Raw genomic sequence first — 21,809 nt, 5'->3', positions numbered from 1 at the left:
CGTCATTGAAGCTCTTAAAGAGGGTAGTTCTATCTATGTTGCTAATGCAATCTTTGATGATTGCTACTTTATGTCCTTAGATTTTACCATGTAATCTATAATCATTGTTTTAGACAAAGTAATCAAGTAGCTCATAAAATAGGAGGCAAGAGCACTAGAGACCCAGAAACTTGCGTTGGATGTGATGGTTTAGTCCATAAACTTGCAAAAGGTGATCAACTAGTCCACAAACTTGCAAACTATGTGATGGTTTAGTCCACAGCCAATCGGAGACGGACAATTGGTGCCCAGCTGGCTGCTTCATGGCACACCTGGTCGGACCGGCGTTTTTGTGGAAAACCCCTCAATTTTTCAGGAAATCACGCCCGCAGTCCCTGTCTGGCCCTCCCTTGGCTATTTAATATTGCGGCCCCTCCACCTGGTCGGGAAATCCAATTACTTCGCCTCTGTTGTGGGAGCCGCGGGGAGTGGCGACGGCGCCCGTTCCCCTGACGTCAGCGACGGCGGCGACGTCGCCGGCCATCGCGGCAGCCATGGAGCCACCAGAATCCGTTGGCTTCATCTGCGAACCGGGCGCATTTCCGCCGGATTACGGTAAGGCCCGCCCTCCTGCACCTCTGCTTTCCATCTTCTTTTTTGGCACTTGCCGTGGTTGGTCGCCGGGGTTGATCGCCACTGTTACTCGCCGGGGTTGGTCGCCGGGGTAGATTAGAAGGTTGATGCGGAGGTTCGGTTCCTAGGGTTTATGTTGTTGGAGCAGAGGAAAGTAGGGGTTTAGGGCTCTAAAGTTGATGTTTTGTGTCATGAAGTTCAGTTATTTTCCTAGGAAAGATGTGGTTTTAGGCCTGTACTGGTTGTAATGTTGAAGTTGGTCCCAAACATGTTGATTCTGAAGATTGTGCCATAAAGTTGGGGTTTTGGGGTAGGATAGATGAAAATGTGTGGTTTTGGGGTATGGTAGGTCTGCAATCTTTGTAGTTGATGTTACTATTCTGGATATTGTAGTGCTCTGAAAGTCTGAATAATGTTGACACTTTTGAATGTTTTCATTGTCTGAATATTATTGATCATGCTCCGAATTTGTTGTGCAGTGTGCAGCAATGGGCATGCATGTGGAATCTACATTCTTCACCTTGCAAATTGAGCATAATGGCATTTTTTGTGGACCAAGTAGCAACCTGGAGTATGCAAGTGCTAGTTTGGAGATTCTGGACTATTGCTCTGCTGCTAATTTCTCATATTCATTTATTGAGAAGCATCTGCAATGGTTGAGCTATACTGTGTGGGAGCACCACATCTATTGGTGTAGGCATGGGTGCCTATTTTCAGAAGGACTGGTGCCAATTAGAGGAGATGCTGATGTCCAATACATGATCAGAGCAAGTGCAGTCCATAAGGTGCTGGAGATATTGATTGACCATTCAGACTTTATTCAGGCATGATGTCATATATACAATGCCCACCTCAGTGTCCAGATCATTGGTTGAAATATCTCTCTCAGAGTAAGCAGCTAGTGGAAGTCGGCACATGGAAGTTTTAGTTCAAGCAGCAGAGACATCAAGTGCAAACATGCAAATTGCAGTTTCAGTGCAAGCAGAGACAGTAGCAGAATTGACAGATTCAGACTTTAGTGATAGTGATTTCAGCATTGATGAGGGAGATGATGATCTGTTTGATGAATACATTGATTTTGGTGTGGATGAAGAGGAGCAAGAAGAGATAGATGATGAGCCTGAATATGTACTTGAGGATGAGGACCTTGATTTGTCAAGAGAAGAAGAAGAAAACCTGAAATACAAGTTTAGTGCTTTCAATGCAAAGGTGGACATGGACTCTCCTATATTCAGAGTAGGCATGGTCTTTGCAGACGTGAAGCAACTGAGGCAAGCTCTGAATGCATATTCAATAAAGAATAGAGTTGAGATCAGGAAGATAAAGAATGAAAAAACCATATTGGAGGCAATGTGCAAGCCTGGTTGTCCATGGCTTCTTAAAGCTGGATTGGACAATAGGACAAGAGGCTTTGTCATAAAGGTTTATGCCGCAGTCCACAAGTGTCAGAAGGCATGGGAGTTGAAAGCACTGACATCCAATTTCCTTACAAAATTTTTCATTGATGAATTCAGGGATGACCAAAAGATGGGCCTTGGCACATTTTCAAGGAAGGTTACAAATGAGCTTCACATTACTGTCAACAGATGGAAGTTAGCTAGGGCTAGGAAACAAGCTCTGAAGATAATTCATGGGGATGAGGATGAACAGTTTAGTAAGTTGTGGGACTATGGTCAGGAACTGGGGACATGTAACCCTGGCTCCACATTTCTTGTGTCTACTCATGTTGTGACAAATGAACAGTACCCAATGGGCAGAAAATGTTTGAAATTAGTGTATTGGTCTTATGATGCTTGCAAAAGAGGTTGGCTTCAGGGATACATGCCTATTATATTTGCTGATGGGTGTCATATGAAGACCAAGTACAAAGGGGTGTTGCTGACTGCTGTTGGCATAGATCCTAATGACTGCATATTCCCTCTGGCCGTGGGTTGGGTTGAAGTTGAGTGTACTAGTGCTTGGGAATGGTTTTTAACCACTCTTAGAGATGATCTTAATATCATAAACACTTCACCTTTCACAGTCATGAGTGACAAGCAGAAGGGATTAATAAATGCAGTGATAAAAGTGTGGCCAGATGCAGAACACAGGTTTTGTGTGAGGCACATTTATCAAAACTTCCATGAGAAGCACAAAGGATAACTGCTGAAACAAGACTTATGGGCCATAGCAAGATCTACTAGCAAGCAGAAGTGGAGAGCAAATTGTGAGAAGATGGATGAACATAGTGCTGCAGCTTTTCATTGGACTGAGAGACAGGGCCAGTCCACATATATATGGGGCCCGGGGCAGGAAGACAACAAGGGGCCATTGTTTTTTTCTTGACACACATGAACTGAAAATATTTTGTATGTCAAAACCAAAGTAAATATTCAGTAGATGCAATAGATTGATCCATTATCTTTGAATTCTAAAACTACCTCTACAATTTATTTATCGACCAAGAGAATTTCAAACATTTACTATATATACTGCCAGTTGCAGTGATTCCTGAAAGAACTACTTGTCCGGTAAAAAATTGTCAACCGGTTTTTTTGGGAATTCTACTTGTTCATCTATACATGTTTTCCCCATATTTTCATCACTACTACTAGAGAAATGCTTTTGACAAGACATGTCACCATATAAGGCGCGTAAAATATGTTCAATACAGATCAGAAAATCACCTGGATATCATATGGCATAATGTGAATTTGTACGAATGCCACAATAGTCAGCACAAATGAGAAGCCAACACCATGAATTGAATTAACGTCTCCCCTTCTCCTAATCTCCTTAATGCTTTCTCAGAACCAATGAAGAGTAGAAGATTATAAGAAGACCTATGCAAGTCAGCAGATCTAAAGGAGTTAGAGCCAGAGATGGAGAGCAAAGCTATTTGAAATAGAATCATTAAACTAACGAAGAGAATTCAAGGGAAGATGCAGATCTCTCTGATTGGAAGCATCGATGATCACCCGTTAATCGCTTGCCGCGCCCTTGGAATCTGAAAGACACCGAAACGACGGCGTTGTTCATGGATTGTGAATTTAGGATAAGTTGGGAGGAGATGAGTCACTGAATACAGAGGAGAACGAGGGACTTGTGGATCCAGTGGAAACCGATTTGACTTCCGCATGAGTATTGCTCGTATGTCAACCAGTTTAATGAGCTTCACACTTGCACGATTGCACCTTGGGCCCTTTTATATTTTTTCTCTAGATTTCTTCGGCCCGAGATAAAAACACACTGGGTTCTACTACCTAGGTCGGGGCCCCTACCTCCTGGGGGCCCAGGGCGGGCGCCCCGCTGCCCCGGCCTATGGGTCGGCCCTGCTGAGAGATTGAATCCAAAGACATGGGTGAAAGCATTCTTGAGTGAGTTTCCTAAATGTGACATAGTGTTGAACAACAATTCTGAAGTTTTTAACGGTTACATCTTGGATGCTAGGGAGATGTTAGTGCTTTCAATGTTAGAAAATATTTTCTACAAGCTTATGCATAGAATGCAGAGCAAACAAAGATAAGCAATTGAAAAATGGACAGGACATAGAATCTGTCCCAAGATTCTCAAAAAGCTTAAAAAATATTGAATATGCAGCTACCTGTCATGTTGCTGGTGCTGGACAGGAACTGTTCAAGGTACAGTCAGGGAATTCCAGCTACAATGCGGACCTTGCCTTGTTCAGGTGTGACTGTGGTAGATGGCAGGTGTCAGGAATACCTTGTAGTCATGGAGTTGCATGTATGAGAGAGGAGAGGATTGATCGAGAGGAAATGGTCCATGAGTGCTACTCTGTCCAAACATATCCGAAAGCCTATGGATACAATCTGATGCCTCTTAGAGACCCTGAAATGTGGGAGAAGATGGATGGGGATAAAGTGTATCCACCTACCTTCACTAAACAACTAGGAAGGCCCAAAAAATAGGAAAAAGACACCAGAGGAAAACATGAAAGGTGGTGTTAGAGTGCTAAACAAAAATGAGTGACAATGCACTGCTCCATATGTGGCAGACCTGATCACAACAGGAAGGGGCACTACAAGTACCAGGAAGCTCAAATTGGACCTAGAGATCCAATAGAAGATGAGGACTATGATGATCCAACATTTGTAGAAATACATAACTTATTTCTTTCATTTTACATAAATCTTTCTGAACTTCTTTGCTCATCTCATAACTCATCTCATAATTTATTTGTTTCGCAGAACGTTTTTCCTCACTTGGCAAACCCTAGCATGGATCCAAGCCAGTTGCCAGACAACATGGTTTCAAGCATGGCCAGGAGGGAGAGATCTCACAGGGCTCCACAAAAGTTTCATGGCCCCCTACCAGAACAATCATCATTTGTTGCAGCTGCTGGTGCTGCAATTCCCCAGCCAATAGTCACAATACAGATGAACATTGGGAGAACAACAAGAATAACTGAAAGAGGAGAAGGCTCACAACCTGCTAGCAGAGGAAAAAGAAAAAATGCAGCAGCTGCCACATCTTCAGGTGCAGGGAGGGGCAGAGGAAGAAATGCAGCTGGCACATCTTCAGGTGCAAGGAGGGGCAGATGAAGAAATGCAGCAGCTGGCACAACTTCAGGTGCAGGGAGGGGCAGAGGAAGAAATGCAATAGCTGGAGGATCTTCAAGTGTAGGGAGGGGCAGAGGAAGAAATGCACCATCTTCAGGTGCAGGAACATCTTCAGGTGAAGTAGGGAGGGGCTTCTTATGGTCATTGTGTGGAGATGATAGACCTACACAGATTCCAGATATGAATGCAGCACCTGATGCATGAATTTTGTCATGTTACATTTTTTGTTGCAAGTTCAGTGATGAACTGTATATTGGTATGAGTTCATGGGTGAACTTTTTAGGGGCATAAACTTGTAACTTGTTGAATTTGCTGAATTTTGCACCTGAGGCATCTTGTAACTTGTTGAATTTGTTGAATTTTGCACCTGAGGCATCTCGTAACTTGTTGAATTTACTGAATTTTGCTATGAGTTAATGGGATGCAGCACATGTGCATTTGCTGAATTTTACTAGGGCCAAACACTGAATTTGCTGAATGTTTGCACCTCCGCTTTACTGAATTTGCTGATGAAGCACATGTGTACTAACTGAATTTGCTCCATTTTACTGAACTAACTGAATTTGGGTGAACTGAATTTGCTGAACTCCATTTATTGTGTGCTGGAGATGCCCAAAATAAAAAATGTTTGGCCTGGGTCTCGAACCCAGGACCTGTGGTTAGAGAAGTAGAGTACAATGCCAATGTGGTAAGAGTAGGAACTTGTTAGGGATAGATGCAGAAAGTTAGTTGTACTCATAATAGAGACGCCAACTCCCACTCGCGCACTCCCCACTCCACTCCTGTGGACGGTTCGCGTTCCCACCCATCGCGTCAATAAAAACGCCCACCCACCGCGCCGCCCACCACTCCCCACCCAACCACCGCGTCGCCTCCACTCCCCACTCACCACCGCCGGCCACCGCCGCCATGGCGAACAGCTCGGGCTAGAAGAGAGCACTGGAGGATCTGGCCGGCAACGACCAGTCGTTCCATGCGCAGATTAGAGAGGTGTGCACCTGGTTCCCGACCGCAAAGCTCATGCTTAATCACGCGTGCGGGTTGGACAAGGTGCTGACGGACGGCGAGAAGGCGCGTGCCTTCCCCAAAGGCCTCACAGTGCCGCCACCGTCCTTCCTCGTCTAGGTGACGCGGGAGGCCACGCTCAGTGTGGATCCATACCAGCGAGCTAGGTGGTGGATGTACCGCTCCACCACCTCTCTGGCCTCGGCCCCCCTCGACGGCGACCCTACGGACGCCGGTGGCGTCGTGCTCGCGCTGCCTGCTCTAGACGACCCTGCGGACTATGACTCTGATGACGACCTGACAGAGGTTGTTCTCATCCCCGACGACGACACAGATGAGGACGAGGTTGTGCTCATTGCGTCGGTCGCCGTTGAGGGTGGCAGAAACATGCCCATCGACGTCGAGCTCCTGCCTGACATTGTGAAGGTCGAAGAAGCAGAAGAGGTGAAGGAGCCAGTGCAAAAGAAGAAGAAGGGAGCAGTGAAGAAGGAGCCAGTGTGCCGCTCCATCCGCCTACATCTGCTGAAGAAGGAGCAATGAAGAGGGAGCAGTGAAGATGTCTGCAGCTGAACAAGATGTCAGGAGCAGTGAAGAAGTGAAGAAGATGTAGTTAGGTATGCTGATCTATATATTGGCATATAAGTTACCAACTATTTTGAGCTGCTGCTATCTATGTTGCTATGTTGAACTGCTGGTGTCTATGTTGCTATGTTGAACTGTTGGTATCTATGTTTAAGGGCCTATGTTGAACTGAAGAACCCTCTGTTTATGGCCTATGTTGCAGTGTTGCTTGTTGTGTGTTGCTATCAGTGTTTCTCCTCTGCCTAGTAGCAGCCTTAGGCAGGTTGCTAGGAGTACTTCTGCTGCCCTCATCATAATCGCCAGAGGGACTAGTGCCCTCACTCAGATTAACTTGCTCCTCAAACTTGTTCTGGCTATCACTCTGATCAGACATTTCTGACACTGCAAACTGAAAGCTGACCCTGTGAATAGATGTAGATGAGATAGAGTGGATGAGGATCACAAAGTGCAGAGATTTGGCAAAACAATTGAGTCAAAACTTAGTTTTAGTTCTCCACAGAAAGCATTTCAGAGCTACCGATTTGTTAAACTTGGTTCCACCGAAGCAATATTGGAGTCTGAACTAGTGAGATCGGTCAGACCGAGACACAGTTCGGTGAGTCCGAGATTGTTAGGGTTTCACTGAGAGTTGAACTCGGTCACACCGATTTGCAAGTTTCGGTCAGACCAAAAGTTACAAGTGCAATGGCCTAAACCAAATCGGTGAGACCGATTTCTACAACTCGGTCGGTCCGAGATGAGTTCGGCGGAAACCTAACCCTAAGTTTTCGAATCAAAACTAATCTAAAGGAAGTTTTCGCTAGATAGATTGATCTCATACGTGGTAAGAATCATGGCATTGACTCTGTGCTAAGAATTGGAGGTAAAGATTGCACAAAGGATCGAACTCATACCCTAACTTGGCGATGAGCTTGCTACGATGGCCACGGCGGTGAAGATTCCCGTTAACGGTGATGGAGACCAGCGGCAGGGGGTCGCTGGCGATGAGAGGATGATCCGGAGACCCAAGTCGGCAGAGCAGGATACGCGCGGGCGAAAAGGTTTTGGAGAAATTTCCAAAATTTGACCCGTGGGTATATATATCCTGACCCTGTCGGTGTGACCAAGTGGAACAACTCGGTGGCACCAAGATGCAGAATCGCAAGCGGTTACTGCAACTCAGTGTGACCGAACGGTTCTAATCGGTTGCACCGAGATTGAAAACCTAGATCAACTCAATGAACTCGGTATGACCGAAAGGGATGAATCGGTTAGACTGAAATACACACAGAGGTTTTGGAAGTTTAAGTCTATGCCGAATCGGTGACTCCGAGTGCTCCTCACCCAGATGGTTCGAATCTGACTTGATCAAACTTTGTGATGTAGCATGAATAGAGTTTGAGACGAGAAAAGTATAGATAGCTAGAGGAAGTTCTTAGGCATTCTTGTCCATCCATTTGGCAAAAAGAAAAAGAGCCAAACAATCAAAGCAACAAATGGATGTCCTCGAATGAGAAAAATATGCAATCAACATGCTCACACAATAAGATGGCAAATGAAATATGTGGCAAAGCATGCACAAACACTCTAGCATCTATCAAGCAATTGGCGATGACTAGGTCATCTATATATGAGTATATTGACTAAGCAGTCAAGTGAGAACATTTGATCGTAGGTCATACTCATCGTTTAAGCGCAAGTGGGGTTACCACTTTTACATAAAGCATTGTTGTGTTCACACCATTAGAGTTGCTTTAGCTCAATTCTTAGAGTAAAGCTCCCCCTAGATGTGATATCCCCCCTAAGAGGGATGAACTAACCTTGGGTTTTGTCGACGATGACTTCATGTAGATGTTGAAGATGTGGATGCTCGATGTTGATGTAGATCATTTGGAGCAATCCATTAATTGGAGTGAGTTGCACTTTCAATACCTACATGGGTTAGTCCCACAAGGAACAAACAAGGACATCCATAGACATAGAGTGAAGTACACACAAGATGATGTCCATGAAAAGCATTATGTTACCTTGTCCCTTGTCTTACCAACAAGAGGGTTTGTGACTCCTTGAACTAGTGCAAGATGTGGAAGTTGATTGCACTTGTTCTTGCCAAAATGATATGAGTGAAGTATGTTGGCGGAGTCACCCTCAAGAACTCTCTAGTTCTTCTTCTTCGGGATCCACATCAACTTGATGGGAATCCTTGGAGTTGTAGTCATACTTGATGAAGTAGAACTTGATGGAGTCTTGGGAACCCACTTGACCAAGGCCTTGGGAGCTTCTTCAAATGCATCAATCTCCTCTTGAAGCTTGGCCTTGCCTTTTGCTTGTGGTCTTGTGGTGGAAGATCATCTTGAGCTTGTGTTCCTTTGAAGGAAGTAGGATCATACTTCTCTTGTTGAGGAACAAACTTCGTCTTGGGGTATTGATCTTCTTCCCACTCAACTCCATTGGCATTGAACTTTCGTTCAAAACCAACACCTTGATTCTTCCGGTGCCTTCCTTGCTTGCGTACAATTTCCTCAGATTGCTTACTTCCAGCAAGGCTCTTGCAAACACCTTTCTCTATAATTCCCTTCAATAAGCTATTTTCTTGCCCAAGTGTAACTTGGCTAAGAGAATCGTTAGTGGAGTCAAGAGAACTACTAGGAGCAACAATATTGGATTTAGCATGATTATTGTTACTACTAGATGAAGAATCTTTCTTGTTCTTGTTGCTAGATTTTACTTGTGGCATGTAAGTAGACAAGAGTAAATGCTTGGCAATGTAAGAACTTCTCTTAGAAGATCATCATTGATTACTTTTAAGAACCCATGCTCTTGCTCTAGGTTGAGCTTTTCAAAGCGTAGCTTCTCATGAGTCTTTAAAAGCTCTCGATGATCTTCTAAGGTAGTTTCATGAGCTAACTTAAAAGTGTTTGGTTCTTTAGTTAGACGCTCAATCTCCTCCTTATCATCGTCATTCGTTTTATCTTGATTAGCATGATTAATAGCAAGTTCATCATAGTTTTCATCACTAGAGTTGTCAACAAGTAAATAATCATCACTTAGCAAGTCATCTTCATCACTATTGAAATCAACATACTCGGGATGTGATACCTTTGGGCCTTTAGCCATTAAGCATCTTCTAGTTCCTTCATTTGGTGAGTCAAATATGTCATAGGAGTTGGTTGACACAAGTTCTAGACCGGCAACACCTTCATCTTGAGTATATTCTGAGTCGAAGTGATAACTTCTCTCGGAGTGATGGTCGGAGTCAGAGCCGGATACCCATTCACCAACATGAGCTTGATGTCTTCGTTTTGTATAGCTCCTTGATGACTTGACCTTCCTTTCCGAATCCTTGCTTCCGCGAGAGGTTTTTCGTTCATAACGATCATCTCTACTCCTCTCTCTTGGAGGTGATTCTTCTCTTCTACTTCTCCTTTTAGGTGAGTCTTCTCTTCTTTTGCAGGGAGCCGTACACTCATTGGAGTAGTGTCCGTGTAACGCCCACGATGCGGCTATATCTCCCACGTGTCGAGGCACGACTTAGAGGCATAACCGCATTGTGGTTTTGTCGCAAGAAGGATCATCTTCACACAATCCCATGTAATGAACAAGAATGGGATAACGAGAGTTGGCTTACAATCGCCATTTCACACAATACATAAATATAATTCGTACATCATCCAAAACACACACATAGACCGACTACGGTCAAATCCAAATGAAAATAAGATAACCCCAAATGCTAGATCCCCGATCGTCCCAACTGGGCTCCACTACTGATCATCAGGAAAAGACACATAGTAACGACCACGTTCCTCGTTGAACTCCCACTTGAGCTCGGTTACGTCATCTGCACTGGCATCGTCGGCACCTGCAACTGGTTTTGGTAGAATCTGCGAGTCACGAGGACTCAGCAATCTCACACCCGCGAGATCAATACTATTTAAGCTTATAGGAAAAGATGGTGTAAAGGTGGAGCTGCAGTAGGCACTAAGCATATATGGTGGCTAACATACGCAAATGAGAGCGAGAAGAGAAGCAACGCAACGCAACGGTCGCGAAGCTAGAAATGATCAAGAAGTGATCCTGAAACTACTTACGCTCATGCATAAATCAAACCGTGTTCACTTCCCGGACTCCGCCGAGAAGAGACCATCACGGCTACACACGCGGTTGATGTATTTTAATTAAGTCAAGTGACAAGTTCTCTACAACCGGACATTAACAAATTCCCATCTGCCTCATAACTGCGGGCACGACTTTCGAAAGATAATACCCTGCAGGGGTGTCCCAACTTAGCCCATTATAAGCTCTCACGATCAACGAAGGATAAACCTTCTCCCGGAAAGACCCGATCAGTCTCGGAATCCCGGTTTACAAGACATTTCGACAATGGTAAAACAAGACCAGCAAAGCCGCCCGAATGTGCCGACAAATCCCGATAGGAGCTGCACATATCTCGTTCTCAGGGCACATCGGATAAGTCAAGCTATGAGTAAAACCAGTCCTCGAGTTTCCCCGTGGTGGCCCCGCAGGCTGCTCGATTCGGACCAACACTCGAAGGAGCACTGGCCCCGGGGGGGGGGGGGTTAAAATAAAGATGACCCTCGGGCTCGCGAAAACCCAAGGGAAAAGGCTTAGGTGGCAAATAGTAAAACCAAGGTTGGGCCTTGCTGGAGGAGTTTTATTCAAGGCGAACTGTCAAGGGGGTCCCATAAATCACCCAACCGCGTAAGGAACGCAAACTCAAGGAACATAATACCGGTATGACGGAAACTAGGGTGGCAAGAGTGGAACAAAACACCAGGCATAAGGCCGAGCCTTCCACCCTTTACCAAATATATAGATGCATTAATTAAATAAGAGATATTGTGATATCCAAAATATCCATGTTCCAACATGGAACCAACTTCAACTTCACCTGCAACTAGCAACGCTATAAGAAGGGCTGAGCAAAAGCGGTAACTTAGCCAAGCAATGGTTTGCTAGGAAAGGATGGTTAGAGGCTTGACATGGCAATATGGGAGGCATGATATAGCAAGTGGTAGGTAGCGCAGCATGGCAATAGAACGAACAACTAGCAAAGCAAAGATAGAAGTGATTTCGAGGGTATGGTCATCTTGCCTGCAAGGTTCTCAGAGTTGTCAAAAGCTTGATCCTCGTAAGCGTACTCAACAGGTTTGTCGTTCACGAACTCGTCTCCCGGCTCTACCCAAAACAAGAACACAAGCAACGGAACCACAATCAATCACGGGAAATGCACAAGCAACATGATGCAAAACATGGATGATATGCGGGATATGATATGCGATGCATATGCGTGCTCCGGAAGAAAAATGATGAACAAGGCAGTAACTTGGCAAACCAAGCATGCCACTGGAAAGATGAGATGATTTCGATCGAAATCGATATAAAGATCACCGGAAACGGATGCACGGTTTGCAAATGGCAACCAAAACAAGAATGTCACGAATCTGTGATTAACAACATGATAGCACTTAGAATGCAACAAGTAACAATGCTACAGCACTCCAACATAGCAACAAAGCATATGACAGTAATCTAAAGGTGATGCTTGACAAAAGATGAACACTGAGCTACGGCTATATCACAACACAACAGGTTCAAACAAGCATGACAAAAGTGCAAAAGATATCAGGTTCACAGACTTGGTGAAATTACTGGACATGCCTAAAACAGCATCAGGTAGTAATGTTCAGAGCACGAAATCAACATGCTACAGGAACTTAACATAGTAAAACAAGGCATGGCAGTAATCTATTAAATGCATATGACAAAAGTCCCTTACTGACCATAGGCCAAAAATGAACAGAAGATATGATGGCAACCATGTAAACATAGCAAGTTTCGTTAACAGGTTCCAGACTTGGCAGAAAACAGAGAATGACAGAAACAATAATATGAAGGCATCTTTGTGAGCTTGATGCACTCATCACAAAGCAATGTATGACAAAACAAGCACACCTACAGCAAGATGGAATGTTTAAGAAGTTATCCATGGCAAGAGCAAGTACATAGCATGTATGAAACAACTACAACAAGCTTGGAAAAATTGAATATCATGTTAACAATCTGCCAGAAATATTTTATAGCAAAAGTAGAGCAAGATTGAGTCATGCTATGGCACTCCATAATTGCAAAAAGGGCATTAATGGATCAACTACAAAAATATATACAAAACATCCTCACTGAACATCTCCAAAAGAAGCATGGATCTCTCTGTAGCCACATGGATACATAGCAACAAAATAACAGCAGTCACAGAAGCCTAGTTTGCATGCTTGTGCTAGTCACCACAGAGATCACAAAAATACATGGCATACACCTCTGTAAATATGGCATGGCATACATCAAAACACATGTAGAGATCATGCCCATAAGATGCACACATAAATAACAACAAAAATAACAAATCCTCAAGTTCTGATAAGTAACAGCAGTTAACAGCAACTAGCACTCTTGCACCAGAGATTTGGGCATCGAGATGGACTCAAATGAACATGGCGTAATGGAACAAAATGAAGATCATCTCGAGATAAACATTTCGATATCTTACACGCGCGAAACGGATCTACATGCAGAGAGTTATGCCATGAGGAAGTATGCAACCGAATGTAAGAAATAAAGACTTGGAGGAAATCGGGGGAGGAAGAAAAAGTCAACCGACGCGCTGGATCTGGATCGGGCTAGGGCTCGTCGGCGCGCGAGCTCGTCGGAGCTGCTGCTGCCCGGAGCGGAGGAGGGACGGGGCCGGAGGAGAGGGCGACGACGCCGGCGAGGGAGGAGAGGCGGGGGTCGCGGGCGACGGGCGGCGGGGAAACCGCGGCGCCGGGCGGCGGAGGCGGTGGCCCGCGGGAATGGCGGCGATGGCGGCGGGGCGGCGCCGGCGGAGTCCGGCAGGCGGCGGGGGTCGAGGGCGCTCGGGAGCCGTGGGCTGGAGGAGGAAGAAGGTGCCCGCGGGGGCGGCGGCGGCTCGGGCCGCGGGGGCCGGATGCGGGCTCCCGGGCCGCGGGCGGTGGGGCGGCGGCGCTGCCACGTGGCGGGCGCGGAGTGGCTGCGGGGCGGCGGCGCGATTCGTCCGGCGGCGGTGGACGTGTCCGGTGGCGGCGGTGGCGATTTGATCTAGGGTTTGATCCGGATTTCGGAGGGGGAGGTGTTTTATAGGTAGAGGGAGCTAGGAGACTCCAAATGGAGTGCGGTTTTCGCCCACACGATCGTGATCGAACGACCTAGAGCATGGAAGTGACTAAGAGAGGTTTTGGGCTGATTGAAGGGGGTTTTGCTGCAACACACAAAAGGACTTTGCGGTTACCCGGTTAACCGTTGGAGTACCAAACGACCTCCAAATGGAACGAAACTTGACAGGTGGTCTACCGGTGGTATACCAAGGCCACTTGACAAGACTCGGTCCATTCCGAGAACGTTCGACACCCGCTCACGAAAAGAAAACAAGAGGGGTGCGCCGGAGGAGGTGGGAGTGCCGGATTGCAAAACGGATAATGGGGAAAATGCTCGGATGCATGAGACGAACACGTATGCAAAATGAGATGCACATGATGACATGATATGAGATGCATGACATGAACAAAATGCAAAACGAAAAAAAACCGACCACGAAGGGAATATCATAACACATAGCCGAAAATGGCAAGAGTTGGAGTTACAAATATGGAAAGTTACATCCGGGGTGTTACAGTCCGGGTCTTCCACAATTGTAACAGTTACACTCACGACTAGAAGATCTTTTGTCATTGTAGGACCTTGACTTGGAACTTCTTTCTTTGCTTCCACTCTTGTAGAACTTGTTGAAGTTCTTCACCATTAGGCTCAATTCTTCATTGGAGGCTTGTTTCTCACTTGATGATGTAGGAGCATCACATGAGGCTTTCTAAGCACCACTAGACTTGTTGTGAAGCTCTTCTTTATCCTTGAGTGACATCTCATGAGCAACAATTCTACCAATGACTTTCTTTGGCTTGAGATCTTTGTAATTGGGCATCATTTGGATCAAAGTGCACACGGTGTCATATTTTCCATCCAAGGCTCTTAGGATCTTCTTGATGATGAATCTGTCGGTCATCTCTTCACTTCCTAAGCCGGCAATCTCATTTGTGATGAGAGCAAGCCTAGAGTACATTTCAGCGACACCTTCACCATCCTTCATTTTGAACTTGTCAAGCTGACTTTGAAGCACATCCAATTTGGATTCCTTGACGGAGTCGGTACCTTCGTGCATATCAATCAAAGTATCCCAAATTTCCTTTGCATTCTCAAGACGGCTGATTTTGTTGAAATCCTCGGGGCACAATCCGTTGAAGAGGATATCACAAGCTTGAGCATTGTATTGCAGCATCTTCAATTCTTCCGCGGTAGCTTCACGATTTGGTTATCTCCCATCCAAAAATTCACCTTGCAAGCCAATACACACAATAGCCCAAACGGCGGGGTTATGTCCAAGAATATGCATTTTCATCTTATGCTTCCAACTAGCAAAATTAGTACCATCAAAGTAAGGACCTCAACGGTGGTAATTTCCCTCGCTAGACGCCATACTCTCCTAGGTTGTGAAACCAAGGCTATGATCACCAAAGCTATGGAAATCAAGGCAAATGAAGACCAAAGCTCTAATGCCACTTGTAGGATCGAAAGTATGTCTAAAGGGGGGTGATTAGACTACTTGACCAAATAAAAATCTAGCGTTTTCCCAATTTTATGTCTTGGCAGATTTTAGCAACTTATCACAAGTCAAGCAATCAACCTACACATGCAATTCTAAGAGTATAGTAGCGGAATGTAAATCATTGCATATGAAGGTAAAAGGGGAGGAGTTTGGAGGGAGCAAACGCAATGTAGACATGGAGATTTTTGGCGTGGTTTCGGTAGGTGGTGCTATCGTACATCCACTTTGATGTAGACTTCAACCCACGAAGGGTAACGGCTGCGCGAGTCCACGGAGGGCTCCACCCATGAAGGGTCCACGAAGAAGCAACCTTGTCTATCCCACCATGGCCATCACCCACGAAGGACTTGTCTCACTAGGGTAGATCTTCACGAAGTAGGCGATCACTTGCCCGTACAAACTCCTTGGTTCAACTCCACAATCTTGACGGAGGCTCCCAAGTGACACCTAACCAATCTAGGAGACACCACTCTCCAAAAGGTAATAGATGGTGTGTTGATTATGAACTGCTTGCTCTTGTTCTTCAAATGATAGTCTCCCCAACACTCAACTCTCTCTCACAGATTTGGATTTGGTGGAAAGATGATTTGAGTGGAAAGCAACTTGGGGAAGGCTAGAGATCAAGATTCTTGTGGTTGGATTGGAATATCTTGGTCTCAACACATGAGTAGGTGGTTCTCTCTCAGAAAATGAATGCTGGAAGTGTAGGCACGTTCTAATGGCTCTCTCCACGAATGGAGGATGGGTGGAGGGGTATATATAGCCTTCACACAAAATCTAACCGTTACACACAATTTACCAAATTCGGTGGGACCGAATACTGAAACTTGGTCAGTCCGATTTAGTTCAAAATGTGAACGTTAGGCTTTTCGGTGGGACCGACATGTCAACTCGGTGGGACCAATTGTGTTAGGGTTAGGGCATAGCGTAATCTCGGTGAGACCGATCACATGAACTCGGTGAGACCGATTTCTGTAATAGGCAAACAGAGAGTTGGTCAGGCAAACTTGGTGGGACCGATCGCTCATTTCGGTGAGACCAAAACGGTACGAAAAGGAAACAGAGAGTTTGCATTGCGAACTCAGTGGGACCGGTCGCTCATCTCGGTTAGACCGAAACGTTACAAAGGGAAATAGAGAGTTTGCAATCACATCTCGGTGAACCGAGATCCCTATCGGTGAGACCGAATTGATTAGGGTTTCTGGCAGTGGTTATGTCAAATGAACTCGGTGGCGCCGGATAGATCAAATCGGTGGGGCCGAGTTTGACTTTTGGTTTGGGACATATGTGGATATGATAGAGTGGTTGAGGGCTTTTGGAGCATATCAATAAGCATTTTGAGTTAGCAAGTCATTAAGCAACACCTCATCCCCTTTTAATAGTATTGGCTTTTCCTATGGACTCAATGTGATCTTGGATCACTAAAATAAAAATGTAGAGTCTTGAGCTTGAGCCAATATGTGTCCTTTGCATTTTGAGGGGTCCACATCTCTAGACCATGCCATGCCAATCATTGAACTTTCTGAAATGATTATCTTGAAAGAATATTAGTCCAATGAGCTATATGTTGTTAAGAATTACCAAAACCACCCAGGGATTAGTTGCACTTTCACCCTGGCGCTAGGTTCTCCCGGCCCACCGCCGCCCAGGAACCCATCGGCGTCGGCGCCTACTCCATGGGATCGGAAGCCACATCTCTTCTTCTCACCGCCGCCGCCACCGGACGCTCTCATTCTCTCGCTGTCAGGATTTGGACAGAGGAAAGGGGAAATGGGAGAGAGCTAGGGATTTGGACAGGGATAAAGAAGACAAGGGAAACAGGGACTGCGAGCGTGATTTCCTGAAACGTTGAGGGGTTTTCCAAAAAAAGCCGGTCCGACCAGGTGTGCCACGAAGCAGCCAGCTGGGCGCCAATTGTCCGTCTCTGATTGGCTGTGGACTAAACCATCACATAGTTTGCAAGTTTGTGGACTAGTTGATCACCTTTTGCAAGTTTATGGACTAAACCATCACATCCAACACAAGTTTCTGGGTCTCTAGTGCTCTTGCCTCATAAAATAGCTAGTTTTCTCCCCTGAATTATGGATGGATTCGGCCTCTAGTGCGATGATCCCAATGCTGATGCTACTATCCTGACACATGAATAAAAGGGGGAGTTTATTGAAAAAAGACCAAAAGTTTCGAGCCATTTACAGCGTGGAGCGTACTGAACTTGTCACGCCGTTTCGGGAACGGCCCGGCAGTTCGCAGCCTCCTAGATTTGGGGAGGGAGGAGGATCCCGACATTGTGTTCTTGGCGGAGACTAAACTGACAGAGAAGGAACTGGAGAGATTCAGGTGGACTCTTGGTCTTGCCCACTTGGTAGTCTGGAACCCGGAGGGAAGAAGTAGAGGAGTGGCACTTTTTTGGAAGAGGGGTGTTGATCTGACATTGCGATCATATGGAAGGCGACATGTTGATGCAGATGTGGTGGAGGAGGATGGTAGGGTGTGGCGTTTAACGGGTGTTTATGGAGAGTCGGAGGCGGAAAGGAAAGTGGAGACATGGAGGGTACTGAGACTGCTAGCTCAACAGCATCAAACTGGGAGACCGTGGCTTTGTTTGGGTGTCTTTAATGAAATCTTATCATCTGATGAAAAAACCGAGGGTGCTACTAGACCGCAGCGATACATGGATCGCTTCAGAGAAGCTTTGGAGGCCTGCGAGTTATGTGACATCGGTTACGAAGGCGACAAGTACACGTGGAGGAACCACAATAAGGATATTGACTCGTACATCCGTGAGCGGTTGGACAGGGCCACGGCAAATGCCTTATGGTGTGAATGGTTCCCTGAGTTCACAGTTATCAATGGAGCTCCTCGGCATTCAGATCACCGACCAGTCATTGTTAGCACTCAAGGAGGAGGTAGGAGGATGGCGGGAGGCGACCGAGGATTTCGTTTTGAAGCCTGGTGGCTGAAAGAGGAGGGTTGTAGTGCGGAGGTGCAAGGGGCGTGGGAGCAGGGCTGTCGGGAGGGAAGTGGAGATGTAGCTTCTGCTATGCGGTGTGTGGCTGGGAGAATGAGGAAGTGGGGTAAGGAAGTGGCGGGGGAGTTGGAGAGTCGCCTGAGGAAAGCGCGTCGGAGCCTGGAGAGCTGCATGAGGGCTCCGGTGTCTGAGGAGAAAATAAGAGAGGAGGCGAGGTTGAGATGCACTGTGGAGGACCTAGAAAAAAGAAGAATACCAAAGCAAAACAGTTATCACATGTCTCATGGCTGAGAGATGGAAACAGGTGCACGCGATATTTTATGGCAGTGGCGTCGGCGAAGAAGAAAGCTAACGGAATCAAGATGTTAAGGAGGGATGATGGGACGGAAGTGAAGGAAGGAGAAGGGCTTAATAACTATGTGTGCTCTTTTTCTCAGGACCTTTTTACGTCCACTGGTGGTCACCGCATGGATGAACTTCTGTCAAAGGTGCAACCACGCATTACCGCGGCTATGAAAGGCATCCTTGAAGCGGAAGTAACCCGAGAGGAGGTTAAAGCAGCGCTTGATCACATAGGAGATCTCAAGGCACCGGGGCCGGATGGCATGCCCTCAATTGTATACAAGAAACACTGGCATTTCATGGGCGAGAAGGTTGTAGATGAAGTGATCTCGGTCCTCAAGGGGGGCCCGATGCCGGACGGATGGAATGATACTGTCGTGGTACTCATCCCAAAAGTGAAGAATCCGAGTAGAATCAAGGATCTAAGACCCATCAGTCTGTGCAATGTAGTATACAAGTTATGTTCCAAGGTGATCGCGAACAGGTTGAAGCTAGTGCTCCCGGATATTATATCGGACAATCAAAGCGCTTTTGTTCCTGGTCGTCTCACCACCGACAATGTACTCCTTGCTTATGAATTGTCGCATGTTCTACTGAATAAGAGGAGAGGGGGGATGGTATTGCGGCGGTGAAGGCGGACATGAGCAAGGCCTATGAAAGAGTTGAATGGGACTTCCTGCGGGCAATGCTTCTCAAGTTGGGGTTCGGCACTCGATGGGTCGACCTAGTGATGAACTGTGTTACCACTGTGCGTTATCAAATCAAGATCAATGGAGAGTTAACAGAGTAGTTTACTCCCACCCGAGGGTTACGTCAGGGCGACCCATCCTCGCCGTATCTCTTTGTCATATGCGCGGAGGGGTTGTCGGCATTGTTACATGATGCGGAAGCAACTGGCCGAATAGGGGGTGTGAAAATCTGCCCGACAGCACCGGTAGTCTCACACCTACTGTTTCCAGATGATTCTGTGTTACTGCTCAAGGCGAAGAGGGAGGAGGCAGAGTCGTTGAGGGAAATTCTGGACCTCTATGAAAGTTGCTCAGGGCAATGCATAAACTTAGAAAAGTCGGCGATCATGTTCAGTCCAAACACCAGCGCGACAGCAAAGAATGAAGTGAAGAACGCCTTGTAGATCCAGAGCGAAACTTGGAACGAAAAATATCTTAGTCTGTCTGTTCACGTTGGTAAATCGAGGAAGAAGGCGTTTGCGTTTGTCAAGAACGCGATCTCGGGGAAGATCTATGGTTGGAAGGAGAGACTGATTGCGAAAACGGGGAAGGAAACACTAGTCACTACGGTGGCCCAGGCTATACCCACGTTCGCTATGTCATGCTTCTACCTGACAAAGACTTTCTGTGAGGAGCTTAGTTCACTGATTGGGAACTATTGGTGGAGTCAGCAAGATAAGGAACACACGACCCACTGGATAGGATGGAATAAACTGACGATGCCAAAGGCACAAGGAGGGTTCAGCTTCAGAGATATGCACGCGTTCAATGTCGCCATGCTGTCCCGTCAGGTTTGGAGGCTAATCCAACACCCGGAATCGCTGTGTGCACAGATCTTGAGAGCTCGGTACTACCCAGATGGATAGCTTCTAGAAGCACAACCAGCTGCGGGTATCTCCTATGCATGGCGTAGCTTGCTCCATGGTGTCCAACTTGTCAGAGAAGGCGTCATTTGGAGAATCGGGGATGGTACAAGTGTTAACATATGGTCCGACCCTTGGATACCTCGGCCCTGGTCGAGAACAGTTATCACGCCACGTGGTCAGTGCCTTCTGCAGCAAGTAAGTGAACTCATTGATCCATATACAGGCTCGTGGGATGAGCAGCTTGTGAGAGACACCTTTTGGCATGATGATGTGGCACATATCCTCCGTATCCCTCTTAGAGATGGAAAGATTTCATGGCATGGCAGTATGACAATAAAGGGGTCCATCAGTTAAGAGCGCCTATAAACTATTTATTCAGTTGGAGAGAAATAGTAGGGATGGAGGAGCGGGGGCGAGCTCTATGGTCCCGGGAAATCTGAACGGTACTCGCGATGACTCCTGGAAACGAATCTGGAGGTTACCTTGTCCCAGAAATATCCAGATGTTCACGTGGAGGATCAAACACGAGTCCCTGGCGCTTTGTACCACGGTCGCTCGGAGAGGCATTCCAATAGAAGATACTAAGTGCATGTTCTGTAGCAGAGGAGAGGAGGATGGGGCGCACCTATTTACCAAGTGCAAGGCTGTGAAGGAGGTGTGGCGAGACTTGGCCATGGAGAAGGAAAGAAATGATCTGGAGAAGATCGAGGGCGTGCATGCAATGCTTGACTATATTTGGGGGCTAGATGAAAAGAAGAGATTGCATATCCTCACCTTTTGGTGACTGTGGTGGGCCAATAGGAACAAGGTGAGAGAAGGGGAGCTGTCGCTCTCACCAGCGAAACTGGCATGACAGACGAGGAGCAGCGTCCTTGAGTTCGGCGAGATCTTCTGTAAAAAAAGCCGACAAGTTGTCCCTAGACAAGTGGTAACCCCCGGCTCCGGACGTTTACAAAATTAACGTGGACGGCTCGTTTGTGCTGGGCCAGGAGCATGCTGGATGGGGGGTCACCGTGAGGCTGGCGGATGGCTCGTTGGTGCATGCACGGGCCGGACGACAGGAGCATACGTCGGATGCGTTCGCTGCTGAAGTGATAGCCATGTCCAAAGCCATCACCACTGCGGCAGATCTTGGCATGCTAAGAATGGAGTTCGAGATGGATTCACAACTCCTGTCGGAAGCCTTGAATTTGCGCAGGGTGGACTCATCAGCGTACGCAGCAGCTATAGAGGACATGAAATACCAACTGAAATTGTGGTTCTCTTTCTTTTCCATTTAAGTTTGTAGACGTAGTGCGAACACGGTGGCCCATGAGCTCGCCAATATTGGCCGCCTGTGTGAATCGAACCACTTTTTACAGTGGGATTCTGATGTACCAGCCCGTGTGGGCGAGTGTGTTGTGGGCGATATGCCTCACCATAGTTAAGTAATGAAAGCTATGCTTTCCTCAAAAAAAAACTTGTCACGCCGTTTCC

At 46.5% G+C, this 21,809-nt stretch overlaps 2 protein-coding genes across 2 annotated transcripts; both read left to right on the top strand.

Annotated features, from left to right (window-relative positions):
- The first annotated feature begins 1,527 nt into the window (after positions 1-1,527).
- On the top strand, positions 1,528-2,754 carry LOC109784559 (uncharacterized). Its single transcript, XM_020343160.1, has one exon. The coding sequence runs from the start codon at positions 1,528-1,530 to the stop codon at positions 2,752-2,754; it is 1,227 nt and encodes a 408-aa protein (XP_020198749.1).
- Positions 2,755-18,100: 15,346 nt separating this feature from the next.
- LOC141027299 (uncharacterized) lies at positions 18,101-19,871 on the top strand. The gene is made up of 3 exons (XM_073504293.1): positions 18,101-18,612; positions 18,702-19,299; positions 19,722-19,871. Exons 1-3 carry the CDS (start codon positions 18,101-18,103, stop codon positions 19,869-19,871), a joined length of 1,260 nt encoding a protein of 419 aa, XP_073360394.1.
- The last annotated feature ends 1,938 nt before the right edge of the window (positions 19,872-21,809 follow it).

The sequence above is a fragment of the Aegilops tauschii genome, chromosome 7, assembly GCF_002575655.3.
Source record: "Aegilops tauschii subsp. strangulata cultivar AL8/78 chromosome 7, Aet v6.0, whole genome shotgun sequence".
In the NCBI taxonomy this organism is placed as follows: domain Eukaryota; kingdom Viridiplantae; phylum Streptophyta; class Magnoliopsida; order Poales; family Poaceae; genus Aegilops; species Aegilops tauschii.
Note: the sequence above shows the minus strand (reverse complement) of the source record. Positions and strands in the feature narration are given on the sequence as shown.

Coding starts and splice junctions, on each gene's coding strand:
- LOC109784559 (XM_020343160.1), top strand. CDS start 1,528: ATGGAAGTTTTAGTTCAAGCAGCAGAGACATCAAGTGCAAACATGCAA.
- LOC141027299 (XM_073504293.1), top strand. CDS start 18,101: ATGGATCGCTTCAGAGAAGCTTTGGAGGCCTGCGAGTTATGTGACATC. Junction 18,613..18,701: donor AAAATAAGAGAGGAGGCGAG/GTTGAGATGCAC, acceptor AGATGGAAACAG/GTGCACGCGATATTTTATGG. Junction 19,300..19,721: donor GTCGTCTCACCACCGACAAT/GTACTCCTTGCT, acceptor TTACTGCTCAAG/GCGAAGAGGGAGGAGGCAGA.